Below are 19,164 nucleotides of genomic sequence, written 5' to 3' on the forward strand. Positions count from 1 at the left end.
TGTACACAAAACATGTGAGATTCGGGGTTTGGCCGCAGGCATAGTTTTCTGAAGGATTACTGGTTTGGCGCAAACCAGTGCAGATGAGTTTCTTTCCAGCCACGTGCGAAATAAAACCGTGGACACTATCATTTTGGTCATCTTGATGCGAATAATTACTCCTCACTCGGCGGCCTCGTGAGAAACTTTTTGTCATCATTTAGGATTGCAGGTGTAGCGTTGGGATAGCGGTGAAGGCGCTGGACTGGTGTTTTAGAGATTGATGGATTGAAAGCTGTACGAAGGCAACGTTATTTAACGATGTGGATTCTAATCTACGGTAAAAGCAAAACAAGCTATTCCAGAAGAATTAACAATGGATCGTCAATTCTATAAAATAACAACACCAAGCGGACTCCTTGATGACCTTGAGGAAGATTGTAATCTGTCTGCCCTTCCTGATCTGTTCCACTTGGGGTGCCAGTCCACATATTGAATATTAATGTTCTCGCGGTAACGAGTCATGGCGACTAAAATGACACCTACGAAAATGCTCGTAGCCTAAAATCCTTCCACCTGTTTAAAACTTTCTTAAGCTCAGAAATCAACTTTCTTTCTAATTTCAGAAATATTATTTATATAATCTTCCAACATTTTGCAGATCATGTCAGCATGTAGATTTCTTCGTAATATACATCCTCTGAGTAAATGTCTTTCATGCAAATCCGAGCATTTGAAACAATAAGACACCACAGCTGTTTGATTAATGATTGTCAACTCATCCTCACTGTGGCAATACTTTACTGCGCAACCTCTCATCTTCCACCCCATCAGGCAACTGTACTGGACCTGAAGGAGCATGCTTCTAGTCTGGCTTCCTCCAGATTAAAGAAAGACTCACGACTCAAGGCTCTGGAAATTGCACTTGAACAGAAGAAGGAGGAATGTAACAAACTTGATACACAACTTCGCAAGGTGGAGTAGAATTTCATCCCTCTTAATCGTATAACCTCTAACCTCTACAACTCTTATTTATAAGAACCAAGTGCACGACGTTCACCTTCAATCAAACTCTCTTAACTGGTTACCCCTCATCCCATTTGTTAACCTCTAATTTCTTACCCTTTCTCTGATCCGTAATTTGATCAAGGGACCCATCCGTAATGATTGACATTATTTTATTCTTGGATTGAAACACTGACACAAGGTGTGCATCATCGACTGGGAGTAGGATATCTAACTTGATGTGCAGTAGAGTTCAACAGCCAAATTCTGGGAGTGAGATGCTTTCATTTAACAACAAGACTTTGGCCTGATTTGGCCAACACGTGATCCCATAAGTCGATGCCAGGCTGGCTCTTCAATGCAAAATTGAGGGTGCTCACGTGCCAAAAGCTTGGGAAGTGAGAATGGTCGCCATGTTACTCGGAATTTTATCACCTCTAGCTAAACAGCTCTCCTGTGATTTTTATCCCTTGTTATTTTATTATCCATTCTGTCAAAGCTTTGGGTTTGATTACCTTGTGACTTCTTCATTTGTTTCTTTGTATCAATTTTACTTACAGCACTTGACTGAAACAGCCGCTAGAAAATCGTTTCGGGAAATGCTGCTGAATTTTGTAGGCCTCACTGTCTGGTTAAATGTCAGACCTGCCAAATCCACTAGACCCCCAAAAATTGGCCATTCTGCTCCCAGTTTTTATTCCCAGCTTTTAAAATCAGAGTATAAATGAATATAAATAATATGCGCTGTTTTTGATAATAAGCAACAAAGTGAATGATTCTTGAAAATGTTGGATCAGCTCTATATAATAGACTGACTGTATATGTTTTGCTCTTGCCGAGTACCAGTAACCCATGAAGTTATAACATTGTATATTTTCAAATTTTTAAAATTGCAAACAAAGTTATTCTCAACGACGAAGGAATTCGACAAGTTACTGTTGGGAGATTGCAAGAATATCGCAGTTCAAGCAAAATCGATAACCAACCGCAATTGATAGCAAATCAGCTTATCCACACGATGGTAAATTATTATCACCTTTGGTTTCTTTTTCTGATTATTCCTGTTTATTACCCCGTCTACATGAAGCAAAAAGCGGGATTAAATAATTGGTTCACTTCTGTCTGTCTCTCTGTCCACAAATGTCAGTTTATGATCAAGGAACAACTCAATTTCAATTGAATGTTATATTTTGAACACGGAAGATGAACCTGTAGTTTGGCAGTGTTTTGGCTCTGAATTTGTCCCGATCGCACATGCAAACAGAGGAATGAGATCTTTTTTTTCTACACTGTCTGCCTGTCTGGCAGTCAAAATTGAAATCATTCCAAACAGGAAACTTACTGCTTTTAAGGGCGTCATAAAGGACACAAACAACAGGCACGAACAACTCATGTAATGTGTTAAATAAGGTGGTGTAAAAGGCACCTCATCAACGGCGGTAAACTTCTGGGATTAATTTTTTTAAACGACCTTTACAATCTTTATTTTATTTCAATTTAATTATATATTTGAACACCGTAGAACCCAAATCACCTTCCTATCGCTTCCAAAAACCTCCAGTTATTCAGTGCTTGACCATCTCAAATAAGGAGGAGAGGAGAATATTGGGACCATATTCTGTGTAGAGCGTTGGTGATGCTTAAGCAGTCTCCTTGGCTATTAGGCACAATCCTGGACGGGTTGCCACTCCGACACAGTATACCAGCATGTTGGCATTCATTTTGCCCACCTTGGAAGGATGACAGGCCCAGTTAACCCCACCTGGTATTAATTCAACAGCTGAGGGGATTTGAACTCAGGACCCTAGGATCCAAAGCCCACCATTAAGCCAGCACCAGGCATATGTCAAATAAGGTGGTGTATAAAACACCGCATCAACGGCGCTAAAATTCTGGAATTTTTTTTAATACGACCTTTAAAATCATTATTTTATTTCAATGGAATTATACACCTGATCACTGCATGGGGTAAGGTGTTCTATGAGCTCTCTCGTTTTGCTGGTGCTCTGTGCTTTGCTGGTGTTTCATCGACAACTTGAAACACAAATTCAAATCTCCATAAAAGCTCAAGTTATTGAGTTCTTAATGTAAATTGCACCCATTGTCGGGGGGAAGTTTTCCTGTTTTGTGTTGAAGTATTTGGATTGTTTGAACTTTGAACTCCATTGTGCTTGCATCAGTTAGGTTTCTGCAGTTTTGGCTCTACGAAGTGGATTTTTTAAACAGCCGATACTCATGCAAGTGACGATGGATGCTACCCATGTGGCCGCGGCGAAGTTATAACAGATAAACATTGTCCGGTCCCTATCGTGCATAAAACCCGATAACGTGATACATGGCAGGAAAATTATAAGCATCAACCCTTCAAGGGAAGCAATTTTAGGTGAAAAAATTCAAACGCATTGGAAAGAAAACCCTTTGAGCTGCGCAGGATCAACACGCTGGTGTAATTTAGCCATGACGAATGTGACGTTGACGGCAGAAAGTTCAGGGCTCCGGTTACACGAGGGCATCCCAGCAGCCAGAGGGTTAAAGGAAGGGGTGGGATAGCAGTGGGGAAGCAACAATCTTGTAGAAAGTAGTACCGGCAGTGGCTGATCGCCAGCCGCAGAGATACGGGCTCGCATGGCCCCTCCACTCCGGTCAATCACGCCGAGTGGCCCGTGCTGCCAGATCAAAGGAGAGCCGCCCAAGGGCGGCGTGGCCAGGCGGCAGGGCAACAGAGAGACGGAAAGCCTGACCGGACCCGACCCATCAAAGTGTCCAGGATAAATGATAGTAATCTGTGTTGGAATGCAGCTTCCCGGCCTTTATTTTGTGTTCGTTGCTGTTATGCTGCAATTATTGCGGTGTACTTGTATCTGCTGTGAAAGTGCATTTTTCCCTCTTCTTTTGAAATTGCCACCAGCTTTTCAGAAATGGCCAGCGCCTGTTCTCGAAAGCAAAACAAACTAAAATCGATGATTCTGCCTCATCATACAATGGTTTTCTTTGTATTTCCCACTTTTTTGTTGTTGTGGTAAATTACTCACAAGGTTTACTTGAAACTTCACACGGTTTGGATAATGCATGATCAATTCCAAGTCTTAACGCCACCCACTCCCCAAAAAGCACCTGGACTCTCTCATTGCGGCGTTTTACGAACAGGTGTTATTGGGAAAACAATCCCACCGCCCACCCGGCTATTCCACCCTGCCCTTTCACCCTGCTTGGCTGAAGCTTGGTTATTTCGACAGCAAGTCTGGATGTAACAGGATGCAACACCCACTTAGCCATAAATGTACTCTGCCAAGTCCAAATGAGAGTAACTGCCAGAGTTACAAAAGTAATTTTTCTTTACAAACTCCTCTCAATTATTAATAAAGGAACTTTGTGTGTTATGCAAAAATAATGCATCGATGGGTATGTGTTGTGTTCAGATTTTTAAAACCACATTGTTGGAAATGTTCACAATATAATAAATATTATATTATCTACGTACGATGATTTCCTTCAAGCTATAGCGTTTTTATGCCACAAGATGTCAGTCAATTGATGAAGCAATTGGTCGTATTATCGCAAGCAGGTTGCATGATGTATCGTGTTGAAAAGTTTCACCGACATTTATAATTATAATAATAATTGTTGCGTTTGAATTTCAATTTAAAACTTGCAGTTGAGTTTTCATTTGCATCTGATTTATGGGAATGTTAGCCGAATAATGGTGACAAAAGAAAAAAACCAGGAAGGTTTCACTCTGGAAGACACACTTTCACTTGTTGCTGAGGAAATGTGAAAACACTCGGAGAAATGTACCATTTTCCCCTCCAGGTGAATTTACCACTGTCTGACTAAAAATACCTGTTCACTCACTGCTCAGTGGAAATGCACCATATATTGTTGTTTTATGCTTTGAAGCAATATACCGTGCAAGTCACAGAACTATCTACTTGGCGCATCACTTACCATTTCATGATTGTACAGAAATTGTCCATCCAGCAACCCAATCATCGAGTATCGAGTGGAGAGACATCATTTGATGGGTAGTATATATGTGTATATATATATATATGTATATATATTTATATATATATATATGTATTTATATTTATATATATATATTTATATATATATATATATATATATATATATATATATATATATATATATATATATATATATATATATATATATACTGTATGTATATATATATATATATGTATGTATGTATATGTGTACATATATATATATATATATATATATGTATTTATATTTATATATATGTATTTATATTTATATATATATATATATATATATATATATATATACGATTATATATATACAATTATATGTATACACAATTATATATATATGTATATTTATACGTATATATTCAATAAAATATATGTATATATACGAGGTCCGTCTAAAAAGTAACGGGACTGACTTCACAGAAATTTTATTCCAAAAAATATATTGAAATCACAGCTTGTCCCCTTCAAAATAGTTTCCCTCCAGTCTCACACACTTGTCCATCCTCTTCTTCCACGCTTCGATGCATCCCACAAGGCCTCTTCTGGAATCCTCCGGAGCTCTGTCGTCACGGCCCTTTTGATGACCTCCAAATCAGGAAATAGGGTCAGCTTGATCACCGCCCTTGACCTTGGGAAATCGAAAAAAATCACAAGGGGCCAAGTCTGGCGAATACTGGCGTTGCTCCGAAGTTGGCACGTACCTCTCCACCATAAACTGTCGGATACTCAGGGCACTGTGAGCAGGGGTGTTGTCATGGTGCAGCACCCAGGCATTGTTCTCCCACAGATCCCTCCTCTTGTCCCTGATTGATCTCATGAGGTGCCGGAGGATCTCCTTATACACGTATTGATTCACTGTTTGACCCTGTGGTAGAAACTCGAAGTGAACGATGCCCTTGATGTCAAAAAACGCAATGAGCATCACCTTGACCTTCGACTTCGACATCCTTGCTTTCTTTGGTCTTGGTGATGCCGGACTTTTCCACTGACGACTCTGCCGTTTGGTCTCGGGATCGTATTCAAATATCCACGATTCATCGCCAGTAATGACTCTCCCGAGCAGGTCTGGATCGTCCTCGATGCGCTCGATAATGTCTTGACAGACAGTGACTCTTTGCTGTTTCTGGTCCTCGGACAACTTTGCCTGCTGTAGTTTATTCGTAATCCAGAGTTTCGTTCCATGGCCATATTAGCTACTAAGCACAAATGTTCATTGGAACACAATGTTTCACATGTTTGTCGAAGTGGAAGTCTGCGATCAAAGGTGTTGCTTTGTTGGTTCACTTCATTCGCTTGTTCATGCAAAAGAGAAAGCCAGACAACCACAATGGTCGACATGACCACCGACAACTTCCAGTTCATCTGATGGAGGAGGCCACAATGATCATAATTGGCAACATTCATTGTGAGTCTTGTGCCTCGGTCATTTGCAACCTCACTAACGGCAAGCAAGTGGACAGGTCCAGCACCCTGCACAAATTAAATCTTGACTTCGATAATAAAGGAATTATAAGAATTGGTGGTAGACTTGACCGAGCAGATCTAAGTGACAATGAGTGACATCCAGTCAAACTACCTAAACAGCATCACATTATGACCCTCGTTGTACGTCATTATCATGATCAAATTAATCATCAGGGAAGACACTTCACCACAAGTGGTGCTATTTGGTCCAGTGGATATTGGATTGTTGACAGCAAAACTTCTCATTGATGGTATATTGAACAAGCGTGTCACGTGTCATGTGTGGTAAGCTCTGAGGGAAATGTGTGCAGCAGCAAATGGCTGATCTTCCTCCTTAACGACTCCTACCTTCTGCTACCTATACTTACGTTGGCCTTGATGGTTTTGGACCGTGGAAGGTTCTCACCCATCGTACCAGGGGCAGCGTGTCCTCTGGAAAATTCTGTGCCGTATTATTTACCTGTAGGTCAACAAGAGCAGTGCACATTTCAGTCATTGGGGAGATGACTGCATCATCGTTTATCTGTGCATCACACCGCTTCGTCGTTATCCGTGGGCCTGTGAAAAACCTCACTTTCAGACTGTGAAAGCAACTTTGTCAGGGCTCAAAATGTGCCAAATGATGCCCTGAAGGAAATGGACAAAACGTTTAGCAACAGTTACTTGACGGACAACAAAGTTGAGTGAAGGTTCAACTCCCTCCACCACCCACACGTCGCATCTGGGTGGAGTGTGAAAACGAATGATCGATGCCTGTTGTAGAATCCTAGACGCAATTGTCTTGGAGACAAAAGTTTCTCAAACCCACAAGCTCTTTATTACCTTCCTGGTGGAGGTATGCGCTTTTGTCAACGCTCATCCACTTGTATCGGTGTCTACAGATCCAGATGTGCCAGAAATCTTGACACCAGCAGCACTACTTACCATGAGGCCAATGCTTCTTCGTGCACCACCAGGTGATTTCGTTCGTCCTACAGACATCTTCGGCTATCAGTTGTGATGTGTACACTATTTGGCAAATACCTTGTGGTCACAATGGTGCAAAGAATATCTCTTGATTATGCAGCCCCTTACGTGGTGACAAGTCAAGAAACGCAACCTTTGTGTCAGTGATATTGTTCTACTGAAGACGGATGTGCACAGGAACGACTGGCTCTCTGGATGCATGATTGAGACATTGCCCAATGCAGATGGTCGGGTTTGAAAAGTGCGAATCCACACCTGGAAGGACGGCAAACCCCATATCTACCTGCGACCTGTAACTGAGGTCAAACTGCTTATATCAGTGGAGGAAGAGTGAATTCCTTCATTGTGTTCTATCGATTGTGAATTTCATATTCTCATGTTATTTTCCACTATGTCCCTATCCCTTTGCCATAGTCTGGTCCATGAATTTGGTGACTGTATATGATATACTATGTTGTCCGTTTATTTCATTTTTGACAAATATGAAACATTTTTGATAATGTTCAACAACACTTTGATAATGTTTTGACCCAATGTGGCTTTCCAAGTTCTCATTTCACGTAATTCTCTTGACTCAATCAATTGTCTTAGTGGTTTATATAAAAACCAGGTGAGGAGTGTGATGTAACTAAGTTTGAATGTAAAATGTATATTTATGTTCCACTTGTGTCTTGCCTCATGCATCTTCATGTTTTTCTTCGTGCGTATTTAAGTTCTGCCCACATGTTGTTTCATTTCCGCTGGGAGGGTTGCGGGGGTTTTGCTCTTCCCTGTTTGGCGGAACAGCGTGGTTTTGTGTGGCAAAGCACAGTTTTTACCATCGCACTTGGAGTGTTTTAAATTAAAATAAATACTAGCTGTAGTGTGGAGTTTCTGCTATATCATATAATATGCTGGTTGTATAATTTCTGGGGGCATGGTTATTCCACTAATGCAGTGCCCCCAGTAGATCAGGAGAGGAGTTTTGAAATTTGCCATGGACACACAGCGGCCGACCCTTTTTATCCTCCGCCACGTGGCGGAAAGGGGATATTGTTGTCACCCAGGTCGTCCGTCCGTCCGTCCGGGCGTCAACATTTATAGCTGTGAGTGCGATAACTCATAAACTGTTTGCCATATCGATTTGAAATTTGGGTCACACATGTACCATCTGAAATGGAAGAACCCCATTGATTTTGGGCATGGCCGGATCCAAGATGGCCGACTGAGGCGGCCATCTTGAAAAAAATGTTTTTTGTAACAAATGGAAAACCACTTATCTCATTTCAATTATTTTGGTTACTACGTTCCTCACCCCTGGGGAACTTTTTCCAACATGGTTTTGGCCTGCTCGGACATCCAATATGGCCACCAGGCAGCCATGTTGAAAAAAACGACGTTATTGCGATATAGGCTCTAATTTTTTTCTTTTCTGATGAAACTTGCTGGAAATGTCGGTAACGGAACCAAGTAGGTTGCTATTGAATTTCGGCCATGTCGAACATCAAATATGGCCACCAGGCAGCCATCTTGAAAAATGGCATTATCGCGAAATAGGCCCTAAATTTTTTTCTTTTTCAATGGCGGGGGATTCCCCATCTCTGATGGGTATGTTGTTTTCTCTTTTTAAAAAAAGGCATGATGGAGTGTTTTACGTCTATAAACAAATGCTAGTAGATGCAGCAGGCAGCTTACCATCCTATTTCAAGTATGGCACATTCTTTGAAGCAATGTGCTGCCTATAGAGAAACAGGATGTTAGTTTGTTTTATGGTTGGTTGTTTACGGTCAGAGGTCAATAGACGTCTGGGTCGGGCCTGGGGAGTCATGGATTCACTGGATCATGGGGTGTGGCGCTGCCGGTATCTGTGCGGGAGGACGAAAGTCCGAGTCTTCAGGTCCTTGGTACTTCCAGTCTTGCTCTATGGATGCGAGACTTGGACTCTGACCAAGGATCTGAGACGGAGACTTAATTCCTTTGGTACCAGGTCTCTTTGGAGAATCCTTGGCTATCGCTGGTCGGATTTTGTATCCAACGAGCGGTTGCTGAGAGAGACTCGGATGAGATTTGTTACCTGCATAGTCCGTGAGCGTCAGTTGCGGCTGTATGGACATGTGGCTCGTTTTCCTGATGCTGATCCTGCTCATCAGATTCTGTCAGCGAGGGAGTCTCATGAGTGGAGGAGGCCAGTGGGCCGACCACATGCCTCGTGATTGCAGCAGGTTGACCATCATCTCAAGGAGATGGGGCTGGGCCTGGCATCTGCCTGGGGGATGGCCAGACAGAGGCCCCTAGAGTACCGGCGGAAAGTGGACGCAGCGACGCGCTGTTCTGGCACATGCTCCCATACCTGACCTGACCTGAGTTTGTTTTATTCAGGTTTGGAAATCAAGTGAGATGAGGACTTGCATATGATTCTCTTTTTTTCTGTTATTTTCTGGACAGCACATGGCTGCTGGTTTGCTCGGAGTGTGACAGTGCTGCTGATGCAGTTCCTCGTTTATGTTGGAGCAGGAAGTTGTAACTTATTCAAGATGCAGTCAATAGCCCACCTCTTCTTGGTGAAAGGTGCCATGGGATATTTTACGTCCACTAATTAATGCCGGCAGACACAACATCTACTTTAACATCCATCTGAGGGACGACAAGTACACACACTGAACATTGATACCTCGCCCCGCTTGCAAAACACCTAGGATGACAGTTCATAGCTGGCTGAGATTCAAATCTCTGCTTAGACATCTCAGAGGTGAATGCATATGCCTCTCGGCTATCCTGTGAGCCCTATAGGATAGCATCGAAACTAATAAAAGGCAATGTGTGTGTGTTTCAATGTGTCAGTGTGTCAGTATGTCTGCTCCATAACTCCAAAACTATAAAACCAAGCAGCCTGAAACTTTGCATACATACTAAGAAAACTTCAAGGAAGTGCAAGAGTTAAAATTTGGTGTTTGGGTTCATTAAAACACCCCTTTTGAAGATAATTTAGGGGGTGCTCGTTGCAAAAAAAAACAAAATATGCTTTCCCAAGATGGTGGCACGCCATCTTGGTCAACCCTCTGTGGTTGCTGGAGTCTGCAGCCACCATTTTGTTCGTTCCATTCAAGCATGCCTTGATTTGGAAACACAATCTACTCTCATGGACTCATTAAAGTATATAATTGAAATATTATGTCGGATTTGAGACTCGGATCTCGTGAACAAAGTAAGTGTCGAAATCTGGAGTGAAATCTGAAAATTTTAACAAATAAAATTAGCGATTTTTATAACTAAGTGTACTTATTTAAGCAAAGCATTAAACTTAACTTTTTCTGCTGTTCGGATGATTATATTGAGTGAAGAAAAAATTTATGGAATGTGCAGAAAGTGTAAATTCATTGAGTGAAACGCCGTGCTTCACAACCTGTCCTTTTGCAATCCATGACTGCACAGTTCACAGGGTCCTTTTTTTGGGAGCAATTCCATACGCAGTTTGTTGTTTCCATTTTGGGCGATTTGTTTACATTCCAAAATATTAATATAAATCCATACTAATAAGTGTGTGTGTGTGTGTGTGTGTGTGTGTGTGTATGTGTGTGTGAGATCTCCACGCGTGGTGGGTGTCGGGAGGTGAAACAGATACCGATCAGGTGTGTTCGTGTGTGCGTGCACATATTTGTGAGTTGCTGTTGTTGCCTTCTCTCTCTCCAGATGTATTGTGGGTTTATCAGGTGGTGAAACAAAGACTTACTTGGTGTGTGTGTGTGTGTGTGTGTGTGTGTGTGTGTGTGTGTGTGTGTGTGTGTGTGTGTGTGTGTGTGTGTGTGTGTGTGTGTGTGTGTGTGTGTGTGTCGTTGATTGGTATCTCCATATGCGAGTTTCAGAATGTGGAATGGAGTCCTCCCAGGGCAGGCTCAAAGCATCCACCTTCATTTCAGTAAGGGGTCACAATTCATGGACCAAGCTGTGAAGTTTTCTGTTCTCAATTTTTGTGCTGAGGACTCTCTTCAGGATCGTCACTGAGCCCCGGACAGCTTCCAACTGTAGTTTGTTTGTTATAATATTCCCAGGGATGGTTTTTATCTCACCTGTAAAGTAGTTCCGGGGAGCTTATGGGATGGCGCGTCGTCCGTCCTTTCACAAATACTTGCAAATTCTTCTCAGAAACTACACATACGATTAAAATTAAATTTGACCACAACTTTCATCACCCGTGATGGCATTAAGAAAACGGGGTCTGAAGGTGTCTGCAGAGGGAGTTTACGGGGGGGGGGTGGGGGAGGAGTGGGTTGCCTCCCCAAAGAGGGATTTGCTTTCTTTTTAAATGATGCACACAATTCTGATGAAACTTCACGCCAACCTTCATCCACCATGACGTTCCTAAGTTTGTTCATTGCATTAGAAAAATCTGCTTTAAGAGGGTTTGCCCCCAAAATATCTACCGTATTTCCTTTCTTCTCCAAAACTACACATACAATTCCGATGAAACTTAACCACCATCTTCACTACCCGTGATGTACCAAAGTTTGTTCACGACATTAAAAAAAATTGGGGTCGAAGGAGTTCTACCGAAAGGGGGGGGGGTTGCCCCCAAAAATATGTATTTGCTTTCTTTTCTGAAACCACACACACAATTTCGATGAAACTTCACCACAACCTTTATCACCTGTGATATACCAAGGGTTGTTCATGGCATTAAAAAGGTATCCAAAGGTATTTACTTTTTCCTTCATTATATATTTTGTGGGTCATCCATGCCTATCAGTGGTTGCCTTGTTATCTTATCCAGCCTTTCCCAGGTGAGCACCCAGGGGAATTGCCCCTATGTTTAATATATCTGTGAGTTTCTTTGTCATCAATCCTGTAGGTCCAGCTATCACTGGTACAACTTTGGCATTCTTCAGCTTCCAGGATCTTCTCACTTCATTCTTGAGGTGTTGGTGTTTGGTCATTTTCTTGATTTCTACATCATTTAGTCCAAAATCACTGGTATCAACACCTCAATAATCAATGCCTTCTTCTCTTTTTTGTTTTTTTTTCTACCTAAATATGATATCTGCTCGCAATGCTTTGTTTTCGATGTTCACGCTCGATGGGATCATTAGTTCGTACGTGAGCAATAGGTTCTATGTTTTCAGTGATTACTTTTGGTTCATGTTCCCACAAATTTTCTGGAACGGCGACATCAAATGAGAAAGGATGCTTTTTATATCTACCTATTATATGGAGTTGTGCTTCACTTTGCAATAACTCAAAGTGGAATCAAAGATTCCATTATATTCCATTTTCCCATATAATCTCAATAATCTACATTCTTACTGTTCTAAATCTCTTTTGATCCTCAGTAAGCCTCGTTAATATCCTGCATTAATGTGATGGAAACGGTAGTGGAACAGTATTTGCTACTCGTGCTGCACTTCTCATTAGCTTTCATTTTTTTGTCTTCTCAAAGTCAATGATCAGCCAGGTTCTAGAGCTTTCTGTAGGAAGAGGTTAGCAGCGTAGCTGTTTTGGCAAGGATTACAATTGGTGGTTTACCATTGCTTTTTTTTTGTTTCAAGTGATAGTCGAGCCAGTAATTTGGAATTGAGTTAGGTCCCGGCACACTCTGGCCAACCCTTTTTGAAAGATGCTACAACTTATTTAATATCAACTCAAAAACGAGAGCGGGTGTGGCAGCCAGCTTCTCGTCTTCTTCTACAAGCACCGCTTGCTCTATTTGATGCAACTGCCTTCCTGTGAATCACCAGTTTGCTGATCTTTTTGTGTCCGGAATGAAAAACAGACAAGATAGCTCAAAGCTATTCCACCAGTCCCATGTCTAAGTACTCGACGTGATTGAAGTAAATAACTTAGAAATATCAAAATTGAGCTGCTTGACCTGACGAAGTGAATTGCATGAATGTACGAGCCTCATTCGACGAGTTTATTAATCTCAGACTGACATCCTGAAATGTTGATTCTCTATTGATATGAGGAAGTGGAATGCTGTTTTTTTACTCATTTAAGAAGGCAAAAAAACTTCCATCCCAAAACCTTACACAGCTCCTTTGTGTCTCACGTGGATTTCAGTAAGGTAAATTTGAATGAACGACTCTTCTTTCTGGAACATTTTAAACGTCGTCGGTACGAAGCGTGCTCTATAAATCTGAGCCTTTGATGTCGCCCACGCGACTTATATGATGCATCCAGCATAAAACCCTTAGATTTATTCCTTGTTTGCCCAAAGCCCTGCCCAAGTGGCTTGCATTAGAGTTAGCCCCGTAAGATTAAAGTAATTGCGAGCTCTATGGTAACCCGCAGCTCCGTGGGGTTATTGCGTGCGCAACGCCGGGAACCCGCACGGCGCTGGTCAGCAGTGAAAACACCTGGAATCGGGGCTTTTATGTGTGGGCACCAGTGGGAGCAAGCATTAATTGCAAACACGTGGAGTCCTTTGGCGCCACTGAAAAAGCTCGCTGTGCGGACACTGCCAGGGCCTGGTGCCCGTAAACGTGCCGGGTATTTCCACAAAATGCCTGCTTGTTAAAACGAGCCACAAAAACCAGGTGGCCCTTACGTATGATAGTGCATTTCTATTTATATACACTGTTTCTTAACATCAGCAACATTTCTTTCTCCTCTCCTTATTCTTCTTTTTCAATTTTTCTTTTCTCCTCTCCACATTGTCCATACCTCCGCCACCGAAGGTGAAGGAAGTTATGTTTTCATCCCTATCTCTCTGTTTGTTTCATGCAAAATCGAAAGTTTTTCAAGTATATTGGTTGGTCTTTTGCATTACACTGGTTGTTTGTCTGTTTGTCAATTGCCTACAGGTCACAATTTTAAACCAATCTTCACGAAACTTCACCACATCGTAGAGTTCGTCATTAGCAAGAAGCATATTGTTTTTGTGGTCAACAAAGGCCAAAGGTCAACAACTTTGTTAAATTTCTAAAATCTTCATTTTTCATCCGATTGATGAGAAATTTGAACATGATTTTCATATCAGGTTACTGAATTGAACCATCAATTATTTTGAGGGTCAACTTAGGCCAAAAGGTCAATTAAGGCCAACTTTCTAAAATTGTCAATTTTCATCCGATTGACTTGAAATTTGATGAGTTGCATATTTGTTCATTAAATTCAACCACCAATTATTTTCAGTTCAACGAAGGCCAAATGTCAACAACTTAGGTGAGAGTTCTAAAATCCCTAATTTTCATCTGAATGACTTGAAATTTGAAGACGATTTGCATATCAGGTCACTGAATTCAACGAAAAAGTATTTTTGAGGTCAACATAGGCGAAAATGTTGACAAAGGCAAAATTTCGAAAATTCTCAATTTCCATCCGATTGGCCAGAAATTTACAGTGGATTTGCATATCATGTAACTGAATTTTACACCAATTATTTTTGAGGTCAAAATAAGCCGAATTTCTAAAATCGTTAATTTTCAGCCGATTAACTTGTGATGTAAGAATTAGCATATTTGATCATTTAATTCAACCAGCAATTATTTTTAAGGTCATATTTGTTTGATGGATTTCGCTCATATCATGATATACACAACATCATTCTTGTTTGCTTGTTACTTGCAAAAATGAAAGATTTTTCAAGTATATTGGTTGGTCATGTCTGTTATTCTGTCTGTCTGTGCTCGCAAAATCAAAGATTTGCTCGTGTATTGGTCGGTTGACTTTGTTACTTGGCGAAAATTGTTTTCGCCAAGTATGATGGTCTGTAGCGTTTGTTTGTCTGTCTTTCTGTCATACGATTTTTGGCCACAGTTTTCAAGCAATTGTTATGAATTTTTTTGTGTATGTAGACGACTAACCAAGGACAGCAAAGCATAATTTTGGTGAAGATCCAAATCCGGATCCAGATACTAGAATTTTTAAGTGATTCTTCACCAATGAGAGATGGGGCCAAAAATGATAGCACAATGTCTCAAACGGTTATGGATGAATTCACACGAAACTTGGTGGACAGGTTGGTGTGTGACAAGGACGAATCTATTCGATTTTGGTGAAGATCTGAACCCGGATCCAGATACGAGAATTATTTAATCTCTAAGTGATTTTTACCATTGAGTGATGGGGCCAAACACGATATATAGCGTGGTATTTCAAATATTTATTGTGCCCGACATGTTCTACTGGATTAGACATTGCGTGGCGGAGGTATGCGCTCTACCGAGTGCCCTTCAAGTTTACTATTTGATCAAGGAATTCCGCATAATTCATAACGTATTCGGAGGAAAATTGCTTTCCACTATTCTTAACTGCCACTTGTGCCATCTTTGTCATGGTGAACACATAATTTGAGTGAATTCTGCATTCTTAAAATTCCCATCTAAACTTTGAAATCTCCAGCTTTAAAAGTGTAATTTTGAAAAATTGTGCACAATAGTTATCCCTCGGTGGTGGTGGTGGTGGTGGTGGTGGTCGTATGGCAGCTTAGCTGTCAGGGTAGCTATCATTTCTTGAAGCGTGACTGTGTCGCTGATGCAGTGCCCCTGTACCAGTACACACACTGGAACTTGTACTCATTTCACCGACCTCGGAAGGATGACAGGCTGAGTCAACCCCCTGGTGTGTATTAATTCAGCGACCGACAGGGCTTGAACTCAGGACCCTAAGATCCCAAGCCACCACCCTAACTACTGAGCCAACACCAGTCTCCATCCCTAAGTAGGAACACGACATTCAAGATTTATACCAGTGGTCCCCAACCTTGTGATCCCACAGGCCGCATTCACTACTCCCAAGGATGTTGGGAGCCAGAAAAAAATTGATGCATTTTATTGAGTTTTATTGATTCTTTTTATTGATGCAAATTGATTTGATTCCTCCCGGCGGTAAGCGGCAGTGGCCGGCAGCGGCATTGTGTAAGGCTTTTCAGGTCACTGTGCCGGCCGGCAGTGGCATTCTGTAAACCCCTTTAAAATTGCTACATGGAAATGTGTTTTGATTGGAAAGTCCTCGCGGGCCGCAGTATAGGGCTCCGCGGGCCGCAGGTTGCGGACCAATGATTTATACCATGCTGCAACAGGGGTGGAATTATTCGGTGTGTTGTCATGTAAGCTACCACTTGTTCGTATGCATATATATATATATATATATATATATATATATATATATATATATATATATATATATATATATATATATATATATATATATATATATATATATAATATATATATACAGCTTGTACATATCATTTCTTGTATGGCAATGACTTTACTAGATATCATTGCACATTTCACATTATGTTATCAACAGTGGACAAGTCAACACAGTATTAAAGATTTTGAATCTTCAATCCAGGCATGAAGAGTTACTTACTCATATAAGAACGCCAAATAGGTCTCAAGTTTGAAAATTGAACTCTGGCATTTGAAGCCCTCAGAAACCAAGTTTTACATAAATTCTTACTCTTAACACAAGGAGCAAATTGAGCCTTACTCCATTTTTAAATCATTGTTTTGAGTCAACTATCACGAATGTTTTGGTCTGCACCGTTTGCTGCCTGCAGGAGGGACATGCTGAAGCTGGGCGCATAAATGAGCAGAGTGAGCTCGTGCGGCAGCTCGAAGGAGAACTGGGACGGAGAAAAGACGAAGCTGGACGTGCCCAGACTGAAGTTGACCGGCTGTTGGACATTTTGCGGCAAACTGAAACAGAGAAGCATGACAAGGACATGAAGATCGCTGAGTTGGAGAGGTGAGAAAGTCTCCCTCTCCCTTTGTATATGGCCCCTTCCACATCCTCACTTCCCCACTCCTCGCTGTCTCTTACATGGGAATGACACAGCATTGTCTCATATTCGGTGGACACAGGTGGGATGAAACAATTTTTTACTCTCGGAGGTTTTCTTTGTGCAATCGATTATCTTGATGGCAGAATACCAGCAACCTCCACAATTTCATCCAGGGATATTAAATGTTTCATTGACAGTAATGCATCGTTCCATTCATCTGTCCCATTTCCTCCTATTTTCCAATTTTATGTTCCATTATGAGGTTGTGTTCTTTTTTTTGTCTGTCACTTCTCCTTTCAGCTTGCAAAGACCTAGCAGTCATTCATAGTAAAATAGGCCAAGACAAAGGAACTGCTGACCGGTGTGTTGAAGGGCACCTAAAAAGGAAATGTTGCTTTGCACACCTATAATAAATGTATTGCTGGAGGTCCATCGACACATTACACAAGTGGGGGAGATAGCGAAGGGAATAGGAACATCGCAGAGAAAAGAGAGACCAGGAGATTTAGAGATGGTAGTGAAAAGGGAACGGAAGTTGGGAGTAGATTTGCGTGAAGGAGGAGTGAGATTTGAGAAACACACTTGTCGAGAGAAGAAACTTTGCCATTTTGCCTATATCGTATGTCGATCATGGTCTTGTGATGAAGAAGGAAGTACGGTAGAAACATGCATGCATCCATCATGTAAAACTTAATGTACAATCAGAATCGGTTTATTACTGTGCTGTCTGTGAGGCGCACTGGCGGCCGATACATCCAAGGTACGAGTTGTGTTGTAATCTTGAGATGTTGCATGCAAATCTCAGTTTAGGTGGGTTCACTTTTCACCAAATTCAGTTCACTGAAAGCAATGAAAGACGAAAGGCGTTTAGCAACTGATGAATTTCCTTAGAGTTAAACCTGCTCTGTGAGACAGATCCCAGGAGGAAGCGGTAGCTCCATACCCTGAGGCATTCTATTTTATAGCGCATTCCAAACCAGAGACAGCGAGAGGACTCAAACTTGCTGTTTTACAGACAAACAATGCAAGCCCCGAGCAAACATGTCATTGCACTGTGAAACCTCTGGCACTCATTTCTGCTGAACAATGGCGAGACCATAATGCCCTGTGGGCGTTTGGCTGAGGAGTAGCAATTCGGAATTGAAGATGTGCCCTGTGCCCCTTATTCTGCTGCCTGTGGCCTTGTCGCCTCCCAAACTGTTTCATATGCGTTTCGACCCAAAAACAACTGAGACTGATGCCTGTCTTCGGTTATTACCTCCGCCACTGAAGGTGAAGGAGGTTATGTTTTCACCCCTTTCTGTCTGTCTGTTTATTTGTCTGTTTGTTTGTCTGTCGGTTTGTGTGCAGGATATCTCAAAAAGTTGTGGACGGGTTCGGATGAAATTTTATGGACAGGTTGGGTGTGTGACAAGGACAAACTGCTTAGATTTTGGTGAAGATTCGGTTCCGGAATGGCAACTGGAATTTAAAAAAGTGATTCTTCACCATTGAGAGATAGGGCCAAAAACGATATATAGCATGATATCTCAAAAATTTGTGGACGGATTCGGACGAAACTTGGTGGACAGGTTCGGTGTGCAACAAGGAAGAATTGATTCCATTTTGGTGAAGATCTGAATCCGAATCTGAATCTGGACCCGGATCTGACCATTTTAAAGTGATTCTTCACCATTGAGAGATAGGGCGAAACTAATATATAGCATGATATCTCAAAAATTTTGGACGGATTTGGATGAAATTTGGTGTGAAAGGAACAAAGAACAAAGATTATAAGAAATTCTATTATCCAGATCAGGGTCCAGATCTTCACCAAAATTGAATGAATTTGTCCTGTTTACACACCCAACCTGTCCACCAAGTTTCAATCGAATCCATCCATAACTTTTTGAGATATCCTGCTCACAGACAAACAGGGGTGAAAATATAACCTCCATCCACCTTCGGTGGTGGAGGTAGTAATTAGAGTGGGCAAAGCACCTGTGCATCAACCATGAAAAAGAAATGGAACAAGAGAAGTCGTAGAATGGAGGT

General features: G+C 41.5%; 1 protein-coding gene across 7 annotated transcripts in view; it reads left to right on the forward strand.

Annotated features, from left to right (window-relative positions):
* LOC147027752 (ELKS/Rab6-interacting/CAST family member 1-like) overlaps positions 1-19,164 on the forward strand; it is a 434,885-nt gene that overhangs the window by 168,767 nt on the left and 246,954 nt on the right. For all 7 annotated transcript variants that reach the window (XM_085877321.1, XM_085877320.1, XM_085877323.1 and 4 more), the window contains 2 exons: positions 814-954; positions 16,906-17,093. In XM_085877321.1, coding sequence (XP_085733447.1) covers positions 814-954; positions 16,906-17,093 — 329 coding nt within the window. The remainder of the gene's footprint in view (positions 1-813; positions 955-16,905; positions 17,094-19,164) is intronic.

This window comes from Eptatretus burgeri, chromosome 4 (assembly GCF_056783735.1).
Source record: "Eptatretus burgeri isolate ZD-2024b chromosome 4, Ebu_testis_v1, whole genome shotgun sequence".
Taxonomy (NCBI): domain Eukaryota; kingdom Metazoa; phylum Chordata; class Myxini; order Myxiniformes; family Myxinidae; genus Eptatretus; species Eptatretus burgeri.